This window comes from Peromyscus californicus, unplaced genomic scaffold, assembly GCF_007827085.1.
Source record: "Peromyscus californicus insignis strain IS unplaced genomic scaffold, ASM782708v3 Scaffold_5__1_contigs__length_169319896, whole genome shotgun sequence".
NCBI lineage: Eukaryota > Metazoa > Chordata > Mammalia > Rodentia > Cricetidae > Peromyscus > Peromyscus californicus.
The window spans coordinates 44,894,649-44,916,554 of NW_026294573.1; the positions used below are offsets into that span (position 1 = coordinate 44,894,649).

Sequence of the window (21,906 nt, forward strand, 5' to 3'; positions counted from 1 at the left end):
CCAAACTGCTTCTCCTCCTCCATAGCTGAGGTGTCAGGGTTAGCAGGGCAGAGACACACAGAATGCTGACCACGGTGTCCTCACCTGTCCCCAGGGCTTTGCCTCTATGTTCTCTGCTCGCACATCCCGGAAGTCAGTCTCACACTCAGAGCACGGAGACGCCTCCGCCATGGCAGAGGAGGAGGAGTACCGGAACGCCACGGAGGTGCAGATGAGCCAGCTGGTGCTGCCCTGCCACACTAACCACCGTGGGGAACTGAGCATTGGACAGTTGCTCAAATGGATCGACACCACAGCCTGCCTGTCAGGTGAGGCTCTGCTCCAGGCTCTCATCACATCCCCACTACTTGCCCTGTCGAACCTGGGCAGGGGCCCCAATTTTTGAAGATGGTCTCCTTCTCTCTCATGATCACCACACTTGTTCCCCCTCTGGCCTTAGCTCCTGCTCGCCCCTTGCCTCAAATCCTCTGTTGATCTCCTAGTTGTCTGAGCAGCCTGTCCCTCTCCCTTGGTCCCCTTGTTGGTACCACGCAGATGTCCCTGCCTGCTGCTACTGTAGCCTACCCATAGCTGTTTCCCGTTGGCTGGTAAAGACCAGACAGAGGCTGCACCCACACAATCCTCTCCATGTTGGCTTTTGTTACATTCATTTCTCCAGCCTCCAGGTCTAACACAGTGACTTGGCTATACCAGCAGGATGTGAGAGGTCCTAGCCAGCTGTGGGGTCAGGGAAAGGGCTCCAGAGGGGACCAAGGGCTGAGGCAAGAAGTGGGAAAAGAAAGGTGGGCCCTCCTGGTGGAGAAGCCTCTGGAAGAGGGGTATGTGGTCAGAGGCCTGGACATGGACAGGCTGCTAACATTTGGCTTTTCTTCTCCCGAGCCAGCGGAGAGGCATGCTGGCTGCCCCTGTGTCACGGCGTCCATGGATGACATCTACTTTGACCACACCATTAGGTAAGCGACCCTCTGACTCCACTACCCTCTTGGTCTCCCCACCTCCAGCCCAGGGCCTGCATCCCAACCTCCCCACCTACCAGGTTGTGTGGTACTTGGAGCTGACTCAGTTGACTGATGACTTTGGAAGGTGGAACCGTGGTGTCTTGGGGATGGAACATCTTTCTGCAAGCGTGTGGGATAGCAGGGGGTTAGGAGTGGCCTGTTGCTCTGTGCCATCAGGTGGGCTTTCTCGCCAGGGTGGGGCCAGGGGGGTTGTCTCAGGTTTGCAGCTGGAAAGACTCCTCTGGTGGGGTATGGAGGCCAGGCTGTGGAATACGCAGAGCCAACAGCTCGGGGGTCTGAAGTGTGTCATGTGGTGGTGCTATGTGACTTTGGTTGGGTAGGTTAGATTCTCTCTCTGGTCTTTGTTTTCCTTACCTGTAAAATGGAAGGACTGGAATTTGTCCGGGAAACACCTCTTTTAGCTCAGACATTTCTTCACAGGTCCCTGGTCACTGGACTATAGGGAGCCAGCCCCCTGACAAGGCACCGGGGCCCAGCCTGTGCTAGAAGAGTGAGCCTTGGTTCACACCCGTTCTTCACAGCTCTTACTCAGGGACACTTTTTCCTTTTCAGTGACTGTATGGGTTAGACAGCTGGTCATTCCCTCCAGGCTTTGCCACTGGTCTGCATCCTCCTGGGACACAAGGAGGCTGTGGAGCCCTTGGCCCAGGCCCAGGACAGGTCTCACAGAGAGCTCTTGCTCCTGGGCTACTCCTAGAGATCCTGTCTGTCCACAGGATATCAGGCGCTTCTTCAGGGCTTGCCTGGCACCCTGTGTGGACGGATAAGGAGGATGTTTGGTCAGTTCCTGTACTGAAGTCAGTCACCTGTTCACTACACACTCAGTATTAGTTAATGTGCTGGCTTTACGTCAGCTTGACCCAGAAGAACGGACCTCAGGTGAGAAAGTGCTCCCATCAGATGGGCAAGCCTGTGGGACAGTTCCTCAATTAACAATGGATGTGGGAGGGCCCACTGTGTGTAGTGGCACTCTGGGCAGGTGGTCCTAGGCTGTAGAAGAAAGCTGGCTGAGTAAGCCATGGGGAACAAGCCAGGAAGTGGCATCCTCCATGGTCTCTGCTTCAGTTCCTGTCCCCAGATTTCTGCCTTAGATGATGAACTGTGATGTAGGAGTGAAATAAACTGTTTCCTCCCAAGTTGCTTTTTGGTCATGGTGTTTCATCACAGCCACAGTTGAGCCACTAGTTAAGATAGTTAAGAGCCTTTGTGGATTGGTGTCATGCTGGGTTTGGGGACACAAACGACCAGAATACAATCCTTAAGCCCAGGACTACCCAGTCTGCGGAGGGACAGCTGGAGAAATGTCATTTGCATTTGTAGTGGGAAGCTGAGGCTTGAAGTATGGCTCAGAGCATGTGTTCAGCATGAAGGAGCCCTGGGTTCGAGCCCCACCACCACCATGACAGAAAAGCAGCAAGTCCTCCAGTGACAATGAGATCTGGTAAAGTGTTGCTTTGTCATACTTTGCTATTTATCCCTTAGTTCTGGGGAGCCAACCCAGCTTGGACCAGCTTGACAGACAGTTTCAGCTCGACAGAAAAGCTTTATCCCTGAAAAGGTGGTACTAAGTGCCCATGTGCTCCAGCTCAGTTCCCTCTTATCAACATCTTACATTTCTATTTTATCAATATATTGCTTAGAATGCCTTCTTAATGTGTTAACATATTTAATAATGAGGGCTACAGTATGAGGTTTGTGTTGTTAGTATCCTCATTTTACAGAGAAGTGAGGTAACTTGTTCAGGCCACACAGCAGGTGGAGGACCCAGGATTCACTCTCAGGTGGCAATCTGGCCCTAGGGCCCTTTCTTTTTATCAGTGCATTTCATGGGTTTGGGGGCAGGGCATCAGGGCAGGTTGTCAAGAGGAATTCCTGGAGTGGTCTTAGCTGGCTGGAGGACAGGGAGCATTGTGCTCTGGAGGCTAGGACACCGGATCTGGGTAGGCCACTCCACATAGTTGAAAGGGCAGGTTTATTTTGTGGGGTAACTTACAAGTGAAGGGATAGGTAACAGGGTCTGGGAGAGGTGTAGCACAGTCTGGCAGTGTTCTCTGGAGAACTCTGCTCGGTCTACCTCCAGCATCCAGGGTCCAGGAACCAAGAGAGCCGGTGCATCTGGATCTTGGGTCTTCAGGGTCCTCTCTCAGCCCCACCTTGTAGGTGTGACAGTTACCGAAGCCTCAGTGGGGGTTGGAACTTTCAGATCAAAGCTGGAATGGCTATCCACTACATCTGGGTCTGCTCTGGACCCCACTGCTGATTTGGGTTCTCTTCATTGGAAAGCATGGGGAGGGCTAGGGTGCATATGTGGGGGGTGAACCTGCTGCAGGAACCAGAAGGTGACAGTGAGTCTGGGCAGAGGGGTACAGGAGAAGGGCACGCTGTAGAGAGCCTAGAACATGCTGATGGCCAGACTAGGCCTGGCAGCACCTGAGGACAGTTGCAGGTTTCCATTTGTTTCTTTTGGTTTTTGTCATTTAAAAATATTTCAAGCCAGGCATGGTGGTACGCATCTATAGTCTTAGCATTTGGGAGGCTGAGACAGGGGCATTGTGTGATTAAAAGCCGACTTGGTTTATATAACATAATAAAACCCTGTTTCAAACATAACCTCCAAATAAATATACTAATTTAATTAAATAAAAATTACCAAAAACATGTTAAGGGATCCCCCACACCTGTAATAATACCACTACTCAGGAGATGAGGCAGGAGAATCATGAGTTCATGGTCAGCCTGGGGTACATAATGAGACCCTGTCCCAAACAATACAAGACAAAGCAAACTATTTTCGAACATATCTGTAAGGACTAAGAACTAATTTTAAACAACTTTCACATGACTACCATACCTGAAAAATGGTCAATTATTTCTCTCCACCAGTTTGCAAATCAACTGAGCGTGTGTGTGTGTGTGTGTGTGTGTGTGTGTGTGTGTGTGTGTGTGTGTGTAAGATGCCGGTGGAGACCAGAAGGATTAGATTCCTGGAGCTGAGTTTATAGGTGGTTGTGAGCCACTGGACGTGGGTGCTGTTAACCATCCAGCCCTCTTCAGCCCTCTCAGACCTCTTCTAGCACCTTCTAGCACCACAGAAAGATAAGTCAGCTTTAAATCACCAATCCCCTAATCCCTTGGGGAATCTATCCCCAGATCCCCCACGGGTGCCTGTAACCCTGACTGGCATCAATCCCTACACATACTGTGATGTCTCCTATAGGTACAAAGCCATGATGAAGCTGAGTTCAAAATTAGGTAAGTCAGGGTTTAACCATGAAAGGCTGTGCCCGGCCTGGTGGCACAAGCCTATAACCCCAGCTATGCTGGAACCTAGAGTGGGGGGATCATGAATTGATCTTGAATTCAAGACCAGCATGAGCTACAGAGTAAGTTCAAGGCCAGTCTGGGCATCTTAGTGAGATCCTGTCTTAAAACTGAAGTAAAAAGGAAGCTGGGGATTCAGTTTAGTGGTAGAACACTTGCCTGAGGCCCTAGGTTCAATCTCCAGTATTGAGGTGAAGGAGAAGAGGGGAACTTATAATAAAATTGATCAATTATAACAACATGCTTCCACAAATACTAGAAACTTTGAAGTTATTTATCTCTTTTTAAACTTTTTTTTTTTTTTGAGACAGGGTTTCTCTGTGTAGTTTTGGTGCCTGTCCTGGATCTCGCTCTGTAGACTAGGCTGGTCTTGAACTCACAGAGATTTGCCCGGCTCTGCCTCCTAATTGCTGAGATTAAAGATGTGCATCCTTTTTAAACTTCTTTTTTTTTTTTTTTTTTGTTTTTTTGTTTTTTGAGACAGGGTTTCTCTGTGTAGCTTTGCGCCTTTTCCTGGAACTCACTTGGTAGCCCAGGCTGGCCTCGAACTCACAGAGATCCGCCTGCCTCTGCCTCCCAAGTGTTGGGATTAAAGGCGTGTGCCACCACCGCCTGGCTCCTTTTTAAACTTCTAATTAACTTTATGTGTATGGGTGTTTTGCCTGCCTGTATGTCTGTGCACAACATGTGTGCAGTGTTCACAGAGGCCAGAAGAGGGTGACAGATTCCCTGGAACTGGAGTTACAGGTGGTTGTGAGCTGCCCTGTAGGTGCTGGAATTGAACCTGGGTCCTGTGCAAGAGCAGCCAGTGCTCTTAACCACTGCGCCATTATTCCAGCTCTCTCTTTTCACTTTTACCTTTTTCTGAGACAGGATTTCTCTGTGTGGTCCTGGCTGTCCTGGAATTTGCTTTGTAGACCAGGCTGGCCTTGAACTCACAGAGATCTGCCTGCCTCTGCCTCCCGAGTGCTGGGATTAAAGGTGTGCGCCACCACTGCCCGGCTCTTTCCTAACTTCCGATCGTGAAAATTTCCAAGCACATGGATATTAGGGCATGCCACTGTTGCTAGGATCCGACAGTTGCTGCCGCCTTGCTGCCTTGCTTTATCTATACGTGGGTAAAGGCATGTAAAAACACATTTTGCAGATGACACTCTCCTGCCCGAGTGTCAGTATTGCTGAAAACATTAACAGAGATGACTTTCCAGCACTGTGAGCAGAAGTCACTCACGGAGCCCCTGAACTGACCAGCTGGGTGCTGGGTTGAGTCACCCTACCTCTCACTGGGCCTTGGAGGCATAGGCAGTCCCGCTGCATTCCCAGAGCTGTACATACAAGGAGGCGGGCTCAGAGAAGTGAGGTGACTTACCCCAGGTCACCAAATGGTGGTATGACAGTTGAAGCAGAACATGACCAACCTAGTCTTGTGTGGCCACACTATGGCCTTGTGACTGGCATGCCGCTTGGCTTTGGTAGGGGACAGTGCACTCCGCCTGTTCATGAGCCAAGGTGAAGAGAGGTAAAAGGACTTCTTGAGGTCACAGTGATTGAACGGGCCAGCTTTCCAGCCTTTTGCCCTCTCCATCCCCATAGCCCATCAGCTGGGCATGCTCTGCTGCCTCTAGTCAGGCACAGGGCAGGCTAGGTGGCTCCCCAGAGATTTATGTCGACATGTGAAACATTCCCAGGACAGGCTACAGCTGGGAAGAACTGGACTGGTTCAGTCAACACAGCCTGTCTAGAATCCTGGCCCTGTTTGGCGTTAGTTGGGAGACCTTGTTAGCTGGGTGACCTTGGACAGATGACCTAACCTCTCTGATGTTCAGCCCCCTCTAAACCCGTCTCCAAGTTTGAGATTCAAATGTGGAAATGCACACATAGCACCTTGAAGTGTCCCATTTCCCTGTCCACTCCTCTTTCCCACCATTGGCACTTGGCAAGCATTTGGTAAATGTGGATGTGTTAACTCAGTCGGCCACTGTTTATGGAGGTCTCACCCTGCTGCGTGTGCTTGGTGTGTTGGTGGGTGAGCAAAACGTATGCTCCCTGGGTTGGGATGTGACTCACAGTTGAGCCTGCGGCTGCTCCGCACAGGCCCTGGCTTTCAGAACCACAGACATGAAATGGAAGAGAGAGCAAAAGCCAGGGGCTTTGGTCCAGTGCGGTTTAAGGGCTGGGGAGGCAGAGGTCACACTCCAGGAGGAGTGTTGGAAGGTGAGCTCTGGACACTGTAGGGGTAGGGGGGCTGTCCCAGGGAGGGGACTGTAGGGCAAAAAGAGACCACATAGCTCCTGGACAGTGGGGCAGGAAGAATCGAGAAGCGTAAAATCAGGCGCTCTGGAAGCTCTGACGTCTCCACCTGTGGGGAGTGCTCCTGTTGTCCTCCGGCTTGGTGACATTGCAGACGTGAATATGTTCTGGGAGTCCTGAAGGGCTTTTGTTAACCCCCATCTCTGAGGTGCTGGGCGTCTGAGGCCCCAGTCCTCACCCTGATTTCCTCTCCTCAGTGTCGGCCAAGTGGTGAATATCAAGGCCAAGGTGAACCGGGCCTTCAATTCCAGCATGGAGGTGTGTGTGGCTGGCCCTGCTGGGGGTGGGATGGCCCTTCCGTTCCACTCAACCCAAGACCCCTCACACTGTAGGACCCTGACTAGAGTTCCAAAATGGCTGGCTGGGGGAGGAGGACTGGAAGGCTTTTTTTGCTAACATCCCATAGCGCAGGAGGGTACATGGAGGCCAGGAAGGGGAGCGGGCTTGTTCACAGCTTCCACTCCTGGCCAGGCACATTCAGTAGCAGGTGATGAAGGTTTGGGGAAGGCAGTGCTGTATCTGGTCGTGGTGCTGCAATGGGCGAGCCTGGGCTTTTGCCTGTTAGCTCACCTCAGTGGCCTCTGTCCCCACATCTGTACAATGGGCCCATGGCTCCTGCTCTCAGGGCACTGAAGGTTTAGTGGGAGGGTGGTGAGATGATGTACAGGCTTTGTGAGCAACTAAGGACTTCATTTCTTCTCCCAGGCTTTATTTAGGTTCTGCAACGTCACCTAGTAAGCCATTAATTCCTGAGAGCCTCAGAGTCTGGGGTAATAGGGTCCCGACCATGTTTCTAGGCAGCATACAGATGCCCAGTTACTCCCCAGGCATCCCACAAATCTGTCCTTTCAGTATTAACAATATTTAACCCTTTCAGTAATCCCTCCAGGGTAGCTGTGACCACGCCCATTCTATAGACGAGGAAACAGACTCAGAGAAGGCAAGTGAATTGCCCAAGGTTTTCCAGGGAACCAGGGGAAGGTCAGAACTAACTGGTGTTCCACACCTGATAGGTGACAGAGAAACTCCAGAGGCCCAGCCTGGTGGCTCTTTAGTCTCACCAAGCTGCAGGTCTTGATTACTCAGCGTCCTTTCCGCCCTCCCCCATGCCCCTCCCCCTCTCTAGGTGGGCATCCAGGTGGTCTCTGAGGACCTGTGCTCTGAGAAGCAGTGGAATGTGTGCAAGGCCCTGGCCACCTTTGTGGCCCACCGGGAGCTCTCCAAGGTAGACGGCTGTCCCAGCTGCCCAGTTATACCCGCCATACCCCCGAGTGGGACGATCCTACCCAGGTACCTCCTCCCCCCTTCCCCATCTCTTCCTGCACATTTAAACAGGAGGAATCTTCGGAACACTGTGTTCTGAACAGATCCCTCTATTTTCTGGGCCTTTGTCCAAGATATGCCCTGCTGGCTTACAATGGGGACAGGAAGGTGGGCACAGAGGAGAGAGATCTCTGGAGTGCTCCCTGCCCCCCCCCCCACCCCCCGACTCCCCAGCAGCCCAGACCCATTAGGTACCAGCTTCAGGCATCAGGCCACTGCGCTCTTAGGAAACTTGTCCCCCCTGTCTCTTGGCCAACAGGTGAAGCTGAAACAGGTCATACCGTTGACAGAGGAGGAGAAGACGGAGCACGGGGTGGCAGCCGAGCGCCGGCGCATGCGGCTGGTCTATGCAGACACCATCAAGGACCTCCTGAGCCACTGTGCCATCCAGGATGGTGAGTGTGGCTATGTGCACAATATGGGAGCTGGGTTGTATGCAGGAGGACAGCTGGTGTCCTCGAACTCCCTTTGAGTGGAAGGAGGAAGAGATCCCCTATGAACCTCTGTCCCTGGTGGCCTAAGGCTCCTCTGGCCTCCTTGTCCTCAAGATCTCTTCCAGGGAAAGCAGATGCTGGGGCCGTTGCCTCACAGCCCAGAAGCAGTGGAGATGGAGTGGGTGGGTCCTGTTGGAATCCCCATCACACACAATGCGTTCGGGCCTCTGGAGATGTGTGGGATGATAGTGTGGGAAGGTAGTGTTGGGCTAGGCTTTGAAGACATAGGAATTTTAAAAAGTGTCTGTGTACAGGTGTGTGTGTTTTCTTTTCCCCCCAAGAAAAATAAAAAGATGAGAAGCAAGGCTCCCTCCATCCCAGAGCCCAGGTCATCTCCCTTGAGGCAAAGACTGCTACCTGGTTTTGAATATCTTTCTAGGGGTGCTTCCTGTCACGTGTGTGTTATTTAGTCCCTGTTTTCAGCCCTAAGGGAACACATAGGACACATTGTTCTGTATGTTGATGTTGATTTTTTTCTTTATAAAAATCTCTCTTGATGATTGTTCTCTGCTGGTATGGGATGATCTGCCTTGGACTGGGTGGGATTTTGGCAGGTGGCGAGGTGAGGAAGGTGTTCTACAGAGGGGGAAGGCCCTGGGGGTAGAAACAGGAACCTCGGGTTCTTATCCATCTCCCTGGTTTATGTGAGGTCTTCCTTGATACTAAAGTCGAAAGGGCCAATTTCAGACAAATAAGAAGTTATTCAGCTGAGTCAAGTGACACATACCAGTAATCTTAGCATTGTGGAGACTGAGGCAGGAGGATCATGGTTAGAGGCCAGCCTTGACGACGTATGAGGTTCAAGGCCACCCTGGGATATGTAGTGAGATCCTGTCTCAAAACAAACAAACAAACAAAAACTGAGTGTTGGCTGAGCATAGTGGCTCATACTGGCAATTCCAACAGGGACATGACACAGGAAGGAGGCTGAGGCAGCAGGATCAGGAGTTCAAGACCAGCCTGCACCACATGAAACCCCATCTTATCCCCTCAACACCTCCCTCCCCTCAAAATACCTGCAGGAACACCTGGTGTGGTGACTTATTCCTGTAATTCTAGCACTTGGAAGGCTTGAGGCAGGAACATGCTATGAGTCTGTTCCTGAGCTCTATAATGAGTTTCAGGCAAGTCTGGGCTGCAGGTTAAGATCCCACTCAAAGACCCCAAGAGAGGATCTGTGAGATGGCTCGGCACATAAAGAAACTTGCTGTGCAAGCTTGACAACCCGGGTTCAACTCCCAGAACCTACTTAAAGGTGAAAGGAGAGAGCCGACCTCACAACATTGTCCTTTGGCTTTCAAATGCACTCTGTGGCAAAAAGCACCCCCCCACATCATCATCATCATCATCATCACAATAATAATAAATTAACAAAACCAAACCAAAAAAAGAGCCAGACAAGGTGTCACATCCCTATAATCTCAGCACTTAGGAGGCAGAGGCAGGAGGATCACCACAAGCTTAAGGTCAGCCTGTTCTATATATTGACTTCTAGCCCAGTCAGACCTACAAGGAGAGTCCTTGTCTAAAAAACAAATAAAACACACAGAGGTTCTGGTAGAGTATTTGACTAACATGCACATGGCCCTGTGTTCAAGTCCCACCACTGAAAACAACAAAACCCACAAACCGGGTAATTGTTCTTTGCCAAAATGGGGAGCAAGCATATGGAACTGGTGGACTGCATACTGAGCTCTGAGTTCCCTAAGCCCCGTTGTGCTGGGCTTGGGGGATGCTAGAGGAAACAGCTCTTCCAGTTGGTTTGGTCCTATGGATCTGTCCATTCCGTCACAACCCTCCCAAACCCCTGCTATCCCGACAGCCTGCCTCCAAGGGTCAGTCTAGATACCTCTGCCTGGCATCCAAGCCTCACAGGCTAATGATTGAGCCCCAGGTCCCGTGTCCTCCCCTAAGCTTACCCAAAGGCCTTGGCATCTGCCAGCACCTACTCCAATCTTGGGCTTACGTCATTCTCAGCTTCTGCTTCCCTGTCCTGCCTTTCCTGGGACATCCCACCAGGCCTTTCACCCAAGTGAAGGTTGTCTCTTTGCTGGGTGCTGTGCAGAGGACTCTCTCAGGATTCTGGAAACACGTGACAGCACCTTGCTTCAATTGGCCACGTTGGCATCAGCTTCCTGAACCCCTGAGGCCCTATTTGCTCATTAGCTTCTCCTGCCCTGGGTGTCTTAATGCCACTCGTGCAAGGAACAGGGACTGGTCAGGGTAGTAGGCAGCAAGGACCGTCCTGAAAGTGCAGTCACTGACTGTGAGCTGAGCACATGACAGCCATAACCATCCCTCACTGACACCCAGTCCCGTCCGGCTGAGGCTGACACTTGCTCCTTACAGATGTGTGTCTGAGATCCAGCAGTTTGCTTGATGTATCTGCGGTCACACAGCCTGTGTTGGGTGGGGCAGGGGTTGGCTCAGGTGTGCCTCATCTCACAGCCGTGCTCTGTCTGCTGCCCTGTGGCAGGCTTATGTCCCTCCCGCCATGCCCTTCCATTCTTTACCCAGGGCCATTCTAGGCCTTGTGATCTCTTGGTGGGGGTCCGTGTCTTGGGGCTGCCGCGGACAGTCTGTCCTTAGGGATCTTCTTATCTCCCTGCCTGACCAGATCTAGACAAGGATTGCAGCAATATGGTGCCAGCCGAGAGGACCCGAGTGGAGAGCGTGGAACTGGTGTTGCCTCCTCATGCCAACCATCAGGGCAATACCTTTGGGGGCCAGATCATGGCCTGGATGGAGAACGTGGCCACCATTGCAGCCAGGTGAGACAGCTGTTCTTTGTGTCTTCTCTGTTTCCTTCAGAGGTTGTTTCCTTGGCAAGAGAAATCCTTACTATGTCGGTACTCAAGGCTCCAGAAGCGTGGGTGTTCTGTGAGGATAACCCTGGTTTTCCACACCATTTCTGTGAGCTGGCCGGGCCTTCTCCCCACCCACGGCCACATTCCTTGTAGCCACTGGGAATCTCCCCACCGGACTGACTCGGAAGCCTCCCTGGGTCTGGCTCTGCCTGCACTCCAGCTGGTAACCGCTCCTTCAGGCTCTGCCCCCCTCCCACAACTTTTCCAGCCCCTCATTTTGCTCCTGTGTGACTTCCCACCATTCAGCACACTGCCCAGCCCCACCGTAACGCCACCATGGACCAGTCCCTCTTTCTAGTGGACTGGAGTTCATGGCACTCAGTTGTCAGGGATTGAAAAAGGTAGTTGTGATAACCAGTGGTCATTGTCCACACCCCTGTGCCTCCATGGCTTTGTCTTTGCTGTCCCCTCAGCCCTCCCCTAAGCCACCTTCCTCCACTAGGCTAGTTTCCATTCTTAGAGCCCAGCTCAGGACACCTCTTCTCTGAAGGTAAGTTCGAGATAGTGTCTAAGCAATAAGATTTGAGAAGCCTGCCTGTGAGTGTGAGACTTGAGAAATCCAGGACCTGGATGACCAGGGGAGGCTTCCTGGTGGAGGAGCACCTCACTGGGGTCTCTAGTGACAAGAAGCTTTTCAGGAGGGGTGGGCCTCGAGGTCTCAGGGGACATAGACACTGAGGCAAATGCCAAGGGAAGTAGGGGAAGGGGCTTGCCTCAGGTCATACTCTCGCTTGCTTTCTTCTGGCCTCAAATTCAGCTCCTTTCTAGCCCTGCACCGTGGCGTCAGCATGCTAAGCTGGAAGCAGCTTTAGTGCTGTGCACGGAGCAGAATCATCCCTGGACTGGGGCAGAGGACCAGGTCCAGGATGGGTTAGGGGCTAAGGACTGGAGAAGGCTAGCCCAAGCACCCTGATGCAGTATCGACCACGTCTTCTGTCTCTCTCCCTCTTCTTCCTCCCAGCCGGCTCTGTCATGCCCACCCTACACTCAAGGCCATTGAGATGTTCCATTTCCGAGGCCCGTCACAGGTGGGGGACCGTCTGGTGCTCAAGGCCATCGTAAATAACGCCTTCAAGCATAGGTGAGGGGTCGGGACGGGTGGAACTGGGCCACGAAGCATCGAGGGTTCTTCCTGATGCTAGAAACTACCTAATGCAGACCTGCCAAGCCTTTCCCCAGCAGACGAGGTCTGAATTGCTGAGTGTTCACATGGCCCAAATTTAGCTAGTATTCCCTCTTCTGGAATGGTCTATGACTCCCATTGTTGTCCAATGGCGGGATTGGGGTTTTCCATAGGTGCTGTGCCTCCCGCCAGCTGGGAAGCTGCCCTGTGCTTGTGTGCCCCATCTCCCTTTGGCTTGGCTGGATGACCGAGATCTGGGGGTGCACAGGTCACAGGGTCTCTTCTTGCTCACGTTTCCCCGATCCTTTCCTACCCATGTCCTAAAACAGGTATTCTAACCTCTCACCCTGGAATGAGTTCTGATGTCTAGTCTCACCACAGCTGGCTTTAAGTAAAGGCTATTTCTGAGAACTTGTGTGCTCATCAAGGGTGAGCGATCTGGAGCAGGGCAGCCTGGGTTCAAGTTTTTCTCCACTGCTCACAGGCTGTGCGACTTTGACCAAGTTATTTAACACCTCTTTCTCCGCATCCCCAGGGCTGGTAGTATAAGGTTGACCTTCAGCTCATGTCAGTCCTCCTGCCTTGGCATCCCTAGTACTGACATTACTAGCACACACCAGCATGCCTAGCTTCCTTTGTAATTTTCAATGACTTAATTTTTAAGAAATTACATTTATTTATTTTTAGTGGTGTGTGTGTGTGTGTGTGTGTGTGTGTGTGTGTGTGTGTGTGTGTGTGTGATACCTGAGCGTGCCCATGTGGAAGTCAGAAGACAATTTGTGGGAATCAGTTTTCTATCTTTGACTATGTAGGTCCCTGGGATCAAACTTGGGTCATCAGACTTAGCGGCAAACTCCTTTCCTGCTGAGCCATCTCACCTGCCCCGTGGTGACTTTGGGGTGTCTTTGTTTTCTTGCTTTGTTGACTTCCTGGGCTGTTAGCCTGAGGTCTGGCTGGGCAGGTTCATTCATCACTGTGTCGCACACACTAGGTGCTCTGTAAGATTACCGAAGAGGACATGCATGGTTCTGAAGGCCAGTGGGATTTGGGTCCGGTTGCTGGAAGAACTGCAGGAGAGTGTGTACACACTTTATGTGCAACAGCCTGCCTGTGTGTGTACTTGTGTGTTAGTGTGTGATGTGGAAAGGCGTGGTTTGGGGAAGGTCTGTTGAACTTGACTCCATCCTTCTCTTGACCTTAGCATGGAGGTGGGCGTGTGTGTGGAAGCTTATCGCCAGGAGGCCGAGACCCAGCGACGGCATATCAACAGTGCCTTCATGACCTTTGTGGTCCTGGACAAAGATGACCAGCCTCAGAAGCTGCCTTGGATTCGTCCCCAGCCTGGGGTAAGTGCCCTATCCCCAAATTCCCTCACTTTGTCACTCTGTGTGTGACAGTCCCATCCCTGGCTCTTGACTGAGGTACAACCAGATCCGAGTGTCCTGGTCATGACTCAGGGACTCCCCTATGAAACTGGGTACCTGCTCTGCCTCCCAAAACTGGAACATACCGTGGGGTCTGACTGATGTCGGGGGATCATGGACCTGAACAGCCCATGGGTTGCAGAGACCCCTGGCTTGGGAGCCCTAGGCTGATAGGGCCTCACTTCTGACACATTCTTGGACACATATTTCTGTGAGTTTCAGTCCTTATCTGTGTGGTTAGTGTTCTGCAACTTCTGCCTGCCAAGATGCGGCTGTGGGGAAGCCACTGCCTGCAAAGCCTTGCAGCCCTTGAGAAATTGTGATGTCAGCATTATGGGGACAGGGGCAAGGGCACATGGATGTCTGGGTTCTGTGTCTGTGGCTTGTTGGAGGCCAGTTGCTGTCTTTGTGGTTTTGAGTTGTGGGAAGGCTGTAGAGGAGGTGAGTTCTGAAGTTGGTCTTGTGAGTTCTGATCCCGGCTCCACCCCATACTCCTATGACCTTGGGAACCATTCAATCCTCTGAGCCTCAGTTTCCTCCTGTATAAACTGAGAATCACAGATTATAAACTTAGGAATGTAGAACAGAAAGCAGGTGTGCTCTCAAGCAGAGCCCTCAAGAGGGCCTCGTGAGTGCTCAGTGAATGTGGCTCTGGGTACCACTGTGAGGTCTTTTCACGTCTCTTCTACATTGGGGAAAACTGAGGCACAGAAGAGGGCCAGGGTACCCAAGGTCACCAAGGGCTCCATGGGGAGCTAAACTACAGCTTGGGGCCCTGGCACTTTCCTAGGAAGGACGTTTTGACCCCTACTGCCCTAGCAAGATCTAGGCTTCTCTATAGACTGCAGGGTCCTCTGGCCCCGGAGGACAGGGATGGCAGAGCTATGGGCTAGCTGGGCATCCCACCTATATCACAATCTGTCCCTGCTTCCTTCCTAGGAGGGAGAACGGCGATACCGAGAGGCCAGTGCCAGGAAGAAGATCCGCCTGGACAGGCGAGTGGGGCTGGGCAAGGGGAGGGACGTGCTTCAGCGTCTTACTGCTCTTCCATCCACCAGGACACTGAGGACAGAGAGTTGGGTCTCTTGTCTTTGGGACACACAGTTGAGTGAGATCTACTGTTGGTCCTGGCTTGATCTGGGGGATTTTAAATCTTGTTTTTATCCCATTGAGTCTGAAGCCCGTTTGGCCTGTTTGATGAAAGGGTCAAGTCTCAGCACTTGGTGGGGATGAGGTAGAGGATTGCCACAAGGTCAGCCTGGGCTACATAGAGAGATCTGTCTCAACCAAAGCAAATGAACTAAAACAAAGCCCAGAGAGGCTTAGAGCACAGACCCAGTGGCTCAAACCATGTAACCTGGTAAATCTGAGTCCACTGTAAAGTACCTTATAAAACAGTAGAGTGGGGTGGAAAGATGGCTCAGTGGTTAAGAGCACTGGCTGCTCTTCCAGAGGACCTGAGTTCAACCCCCAGCACCTACATGGCAGCTCACAACTGTCTGTAACTCCTGTTCCATGGGGATCCAATGCCCTCATACAGACATACATGCAGGCAAATCACCTGCATATGAAATAAAAATAAAGAAATCATAAAAAAGTTTAAGCAACAACAACCTGTAGAGTGTTGTAGATGCATCCAGACGCACACACTGTATTAATAAGAAAAGCCTGCATATCTGGGACATTTATCACATGCTAAGCCCCATGCTCCTTGCAAAGCCCCTCAGAGGCAGAGATGGCATGGATTCCATTCCAAAGAGAATACTGAGGCGTGGGTGAAGGGGATCCTGAGCCTGGTCCTTTTTCCCTTGCCGGTCCCCTTGGAACTGCCTAGGGTGCTAGCTGAACTCATGTGTTCCCCGATGCTGTTTTCTGGGTGTCGGTGTACCCCGTCGCCCTGCCAGGGAGAGTCTTCAACCTCACTGGGCTCAGCACGGGCCTGACATGCAGTAGGCAATGATATTTGCTAAGAACAGTGGACTCGGAGAGACCCAGGCTGTCCTCTTCCCTCTCAGGAAGTACCTTGTGTCCTGTAAGCAGGCGGAAGTGGCCCTGTCTGTCCCCTGGGATCCTAGCAACCAGGTAAAGCCCTTTGTTTCAAAGCCCACAGGGCCCCTTTCCTTTCCTTTGGCCAGAGTGGTTTTGGAGGGACAGTCACAGGTCTGGGACCATGGGAAACGCTTTGCTTTGTCCTGATTGCGGTTCACACACGACGTGTGTGTGTCCCCTGTTTTATAAGAGGGAGTGGAGGCTCTGGTTGTGGCTGCTCAGGGCTGTGTGAAGGGCTTGAAGGAGCCTGGATCCCTTTCCCCACATCAGCACAGCCCTACCCAGGGACCCCTGGGGCGGGAGGAGGAAGCATTGGTTGGTGTGCTCTTCCCAGGTGTACCTGAGCTATTACAACGTGTCCTCTCTGAAGACACTTATGGCCAAGGACAACTGGGTGCTGTCTGTGGAGAACCGTGAGGTAACTGATCCACCTGCCACCTTCCTCTCCCTTACAAGTGGCCAAGGTTGGCTGGTGGCAAGCATCAGATTGGGATCTTCAAAGAGCAATTCAGGGGGGTCATGAAGCCCCTTTCGTCCTGCCTGCCACTGTTTACCCACCCTTGAGTCCATGGCTTTGCGCAGCCCTTTCCTTCCCACTCTCCCTTGGCACAGCAGGTCTCTGCAGGGATGGGGCAGTGGGCAGTGTGAGCTCTGTCTCTCTTGCCTGTCTCTTGACAAGTCACATCCCTACCTGTAACATTAGGGAATAGGATGAAGCCAGGCTCTGGAGACCTGTTGCCTCAGTGGCTGCTTTTTCCTTTCTTTTTTAAAGTTATTTCTCTATTTTGAGGTGTATGGGTGTTTAAGCTGTATGTGTGTCTGTGCACAACATGTATGCCGAGGGGAAGCCAGACGAGGGTGTCACATCCCCTGGGACGGGAATTACAGACTGCGGTGGGCTTATAAATTGCCGTGTGGGTGCTGGGAACCAAACCCAGGTCCTCTGGAAGAAAAGCCAGTGCTTTTAACCTTTGAGCCATCTCTCTAGCCCCGATTACTGCTTCTTAAAGAGGTGTTTTCTGTCTGTCCGCATCGAGCTGTCAGAGGTCCATTTTCACGGGGTTGTGACTAAGTCTCAGAGATGTTCAAGCACTTCTCCAGGCAGTGGCAGCCCTGACTTCTAGGAGACCTCGTCCACCAGCAGCATAGTCCGGGGCTGTGGTACAAGAATGAGGCCACCCTCTGTGCTATGCAGGTCCGCCTGTACATCCTGGAGGAGGAGTTCCTGTCCTTTCACTTGGAGATGGTGGTGCACGTGGACGCTGCCCAAGTCTTTACACTGCTCTCGGACCTGCGCCGGAGGCCAGAGTGGGACAAGCATTACCGGTGAGGGGCCAGTGCTAGGCGAAAGTGGGGGGAAGGATTGCCTGCTGATGCTAAGCATCCCCCATGATGCTTTGTTCCATGGCCTTCTGCAGGGATGGGTCTGACCATAGGGTATAGTTATATGTCAGGTGGCAGTCAAAGTCATGGGCATGTTGAGGCCCTAGGGAAGGGACTGAGCCTGGAATTAGATATGGAGGCCTGAGTTTAAGTCCTGTATCTATTCTAAATGGCTATGCAACATTGGTCAGGTCATTTCTTTTCTGGGTCTCTGTTTTCCCCTCTTCTTAAAAAGTTTTATTTATAGCTCGGCGGTGATGGTGCATACCTTTAATCCCAGCACTTGGAAGGCAGAGGCAGGCTGATCTCTGTGAGTTCGAGGCCAGCCTGGTCTACAGAGTGAGTTCCAGGACAGACTCCAAAGCTACACAGAGAAACCCTGTCTCGAAAAAAAAAAAAAAGTTTTATTTATTCATTTTATGAGGATGGGTGTTTTGTTTTTTGTTTTTCAAGACAAGGTTTCTGTGTAATCCTGGCTGGTCCTGGAACTCACTCTGTAGACCAGGTTGGCCTCGAACTCAGAGATCCACCTGCCTCTGCCCAAGTACTGGCATTAAACATGTGCACCACCATCGCCCATTGGGTAGGGTATTTTGCCTGCATATTTGTCTGTGTGCCACATGTGTGTCTGGGGCCCAAGGGGGCTGGAAGAAAGCATTAGATTCTCTGGGACTGGAATTACAGATGGTTGTGAGGTACTATGTGGGTGCTGGGAATCGAACCCAGGTCCTCTGAAAAGGCAGTCAGTGTTCTTAACCACTGAGACATCTCCCCAGCTCCTACGTTTTATTTTAATTAATTGATTAATTAAGGTTTTTTGAGACAAGGTTTCTCTGTGTAGCTTTGCGTCTTTCCTGGAACTCACTCCATAACTCACAGAGATCCACCTGGCTCTACCTACCAAGTGCTGGGATTAAAGGCATGCGTCACCACTGCCCGGCTGAGCTCCTACATTTTAAAAAATGGCATTTATTTGTGTGTGTGTGTGTGTGTGTGTGTGTGTGTGTGTGTGTGTGTGTGTGTGTGTGTGTAGGTCAGAAGACAACTCTTAGGTCCTGGGGATTGAACTCAGATCAGCAGCTTACTGGCAAAGTGCCTTACCTTCTGAGCCAACTTATGGGGTTGGAAAAGTTAACGTTTAAAGTGGCGTTTGTTCAAGATCCTCAAAGTCATCTTCTGTTCTGCCGATGCCGTGACTCACTAAGCCCGTCCTGCATGTGCTTCCCTAGGAGGCTGGATGGACTTGGGAACTCAAGAGGGTCTCAGCAGCGGCTGACTTTCCACGACGGGCTGCTCCGTCTTTCTGAGTCTGCCCTCAGCAGACAGCTTGTAGCTTCTCTGGGCTTCTCATCTATGTTTTCTTCGAAGCCATGGTTGTGCTGGGCTCGGTGGATAAAGCACTTGCCCACGAGCATGAGAACTTGTATTTGAACTTCCAGGAGCCATGTAAAGCTGGGCATGCCATTCATGTTCGCAACCCCAGTACTTCTTCTTCCAGATGTGAGACAGAGACAGGAGACTCCCTGGAACTTCCAGGGCCAGTTAGCCAGGCACACACAGGTGAATAGCAATGACCAATACTTGAGGCTGTTGATGTTCACAATGCACCATTAAGTGAATACTTGTACTCACACTCATACTTATGTGTGCATGTGCACATACACAAACGTACACAGAGCAAGAGCAAGAGACAGAATAAGTGAGTGAGAGTGAGAGAAAGAAGAAGAGGAGGAAGAGGGAGAGAGAAAGAGAGAGAGAGAGAGAGAGAGAGAGAGAGAGAGAGAGAGAGAGAGAGAGAGAGAGAGAGAGAACGAACTGTGCCACTTTAAAATGCTGTGCCTGGGTCACCCGGGCCTGCTGGTGTGTTCTAGAAAGCTGAGAGGTGGTGGGTGGTGGGTGGTGGCTAGGTAAAGGAGCTGGAGAAGGTGAGCTGGTACGGACCAGCTCAAGCTTCCCTGAGGGTATGAGTGAGCCCCAGCACACTTCTCTAGCCTGGCACAGCCAGCCTGCTTCCAAGCCAGCACTGAGTGCAGCAGAGGATAGGAGGGAAGGGGAGGGGGGAGGGGGGAGGTGAGGAATGTGGTCCTGTGTCCTCACGTGACTGTCCTTGTGTGTCTGGGTACCAGTCAATCTATGGTCGTATACCTGGACATATATGTGGGTGTGCCTGGGCTTGTTATGTCTCTGCCACCAGCCAGGCTGAACACCCCAGCCCTGGTTTCTCATGAGCTGTCACCCAGGGTGGGTTATTCCTCAGCCTCAGTCCCTCTCTTTAGTGAGGATACTGAGATGCCCACAGCATAGGGGTGCTGTGGAGGGAGACCGAGTGAGATCTCAGTTGTACAGCACCCGGCGCACATTGGGGACTCACCAGATAGTACATACAACTACCAGATCCTTTAAGAGCTCCCTGGGGTGTGTGCACCCACGGTCAGAGCTGTATGTTCAGTGGCGTCTACCTGTGTGCCTGTGCACGTGTGCCCATGTGTGAGCATATGCTGAGAGGTAGCCTTTGTGTTCCTGTGCCTATACGTGTCTGAGTTTCTTCTTCCTGTTGTTCTGATAAAATACCCTGACCAAAGCAACTTAAGAGAGAACGGGTTTATTCTGCCTCATGGTTCAAGGTACAGTCCATTATGGCGGGGAAGCCAAAGTAGCAGACGCTTGGCACAGTTGTTCATACTGCATCCACAATACCAAAACAGAGCGGGACCCGTGCACGCTGGCGCTCAGCTCACTTTCTCCGTTTTATGACAAGGGAGTGGCGCGACCCACAGTTGAGATGGGTCTTCCTACAGCAATTAATACAATCAAGAGGCTTCTCCTACAGGCATGAGTGGAGGTCCACCTCCCAGGTGATTCTAGATTCTATCAAGTTGTCAACCCACACTTTCAGTTCGTATGCGTGTATTTGCTTGAGTACACGTCTGTGTGCCTATGTGTTTGCGTGTGTCTACATATACCTGTGTATTCCTCTGTATATGCATACGTGTACATGTACCTGTATACCCGCCCTGGTGTGCATGACTATGTGTCTGTTGTGTGCATGTGTGTGTGTGCACACATGCATGGGCACTTGCATATACTCATGCATGCATGCATCCTAGAGGGCCTCCATCCTTCCTTCTTCTGGCTCTGCTGAGCTGTGTAGAGGCGAGGAACCCATTCCAGGGCATCTCAGAAGGCTACAACCTGCGGGGTCCTGGCAGATCCATTCTCCCATTGAGAGCTGCCATGGCTCCCAGGTCCTGACTCCAGCCTCCCAACAGGAGTGTGGAGCTAGTGCAGCAGGTGGATGAGGATGACGCCATCTACCACGTCGTCAGCCCTGCCCTGAGTGGTAATACCAAGCCCCAAGACTTTGTGATCCTGGCCTCCAGGCGGAAGCCTTGTGACAATGGGTGAGTGTCTGCTTTCTGAGGGGTGCAGTAGGGGTGGGGAGACCTCATCTCCCTCTTCAGGAGGAGCAGCAACTTGCAGTCAGAGCTCTGCTGCCCACTGGTGGTTGGACTCAGAACCCACCAGCAGTTTGTAGGCTGCCAGGGGTGGTGGTGTGGGGGTGTGGGGTTCACTGTGGTAGCAAGGGCCTATTCTGCTCCTGAAAAGCAAGGCTGTTCGTGGTGCTTGCGGCTGAGGGTGCTGCACTTAAGGCTGCAAACAGGGTACCTTTCACATGGCTATCCCTTAGCCTCTGCCCCTGGAAGCTTGTGACTGGTACCTGCAGCATGGGTACAGCCAGGATAGACTGCATCTCTTTTTCTGGAGACAAGGACCAGAAGAATGAAAACCCAAGGCACACAGAGCCATGGGGACACATGAGGCCTGAACCTCGTGCTGCTAACTCAGATGGCCCTTCTGTACAGCTGGCCCTGAGGGAATAAATCCAGGCCTGGGAAAAAGACAGGGTCCCCACCTTCTCCTGTGGATGATCTCTGACTCCTTCTCACTCTGACTCCCCTCCAGGGACCCCTACGTCATTGCACTGAGGTCAGTCACACTGCCCACACACCCTGAGACACCGGAGTATCAACGTGGAGAGACTCTTTGCTCAGGCTTCTGTTTGTGGCGTGAGGGGGACCAGTTGACTAAGGTGAGACCTGGTGTCCCTTCTACCCTTTCACCTATGGGTGAACTGAACTGTTGGGCTGGGACCCTTCCAGACCTGGGCCCCCTCTATTATGAGAGCCTTCTAGCTCTCCCAGCCTGGAGAAGTCAGAGCATCATCGGGGATGGAAAAGAAGTCATCTTCGAGATTTAGTCAGTATAACTAGTGAGCAGCCGCTGCTGGGGCTTAGAAAAAGCTCTGGAAAGCCCAGCTCTGATCTAAAATTTTGTCTCATTGCTTATTTATTGTGTCCTTCTTCTTGTCTGGGAGGGCTTTATAGGCCCTCGGAGCCACATATGTGGCCTATAAAGCCCAGCAGGGTAGTCAGTGTTAATTGAAAAGGTAGGGAGGAGGTGGGGGCGGGGGGGCTGCACCCCGCCCTCAGCTTGCAGTTTCTCTTGCAGCCTAGATTGGCTCTGAGCCTTGCCCAGGAGCTGACTCGGCCAGCGCTGCTAAGGATCTATGCAGAGCTAGTCCGAAGCTTATGT

General features: G+C 51.9%; 1 protein-coding gene across 1 annotated transcript in view; it reads left to right on the top strand.

Annotated features, from left to right (window-relative positions):
• Positions 1-21,906, top strand: part of Acot11 (acyl-CoA thioesterase 11) — a 49,415-nt gene that overhangs the window by 26,897 nt on the left and 612 nt on the right. Inside the window, exons 2-15 of the mRNA XM_052716483.1 lie at positions 95-308; positions 884-953; positions 6,848-6,908; positions 7,777-7,875; positions 8,233-8,368; positions 11,085-11,238; positions 12,296-12,415; positions 13,659-13,803; positions 14,821-14,880; positions 15,901-15,963; positions 16,265-16,348; positions 17,126-17,256; positions 20,583-20,714; positions 21,277-21,403. Coding sequence (XP_052572443.1) covers positions 95-308; positions 884-953; positions 6,848-6,908; positions 7,777-7,875; positions 8,233-8,368; positions 11,085-11,238; positions 12,296-12,415; positions 13,659-13,803; positions 14,821-14,880; positions 15,901-15,963; positions 16,265-16,348; positions 17,126-17,256; positions 20,583-20,714; positions 21,277-21,403 — 1,596 coding nt within the window. The remainder of the gene's footprint in view (positions 1-94; positions 309-883; positions 954-6,847; positions 6,909-7,776; positions 7,876-8,232; positions 8,369-11,084; positions 11,239-12,295; positions 12,416-13,658; positions 13,804-14,820; positions 14,881-15,900; positions 15,964-16,264; positions 16,349-17,125; positions 17,257-20,582; positions 20,715-21,276; positions 21,404-21,906) is intronic.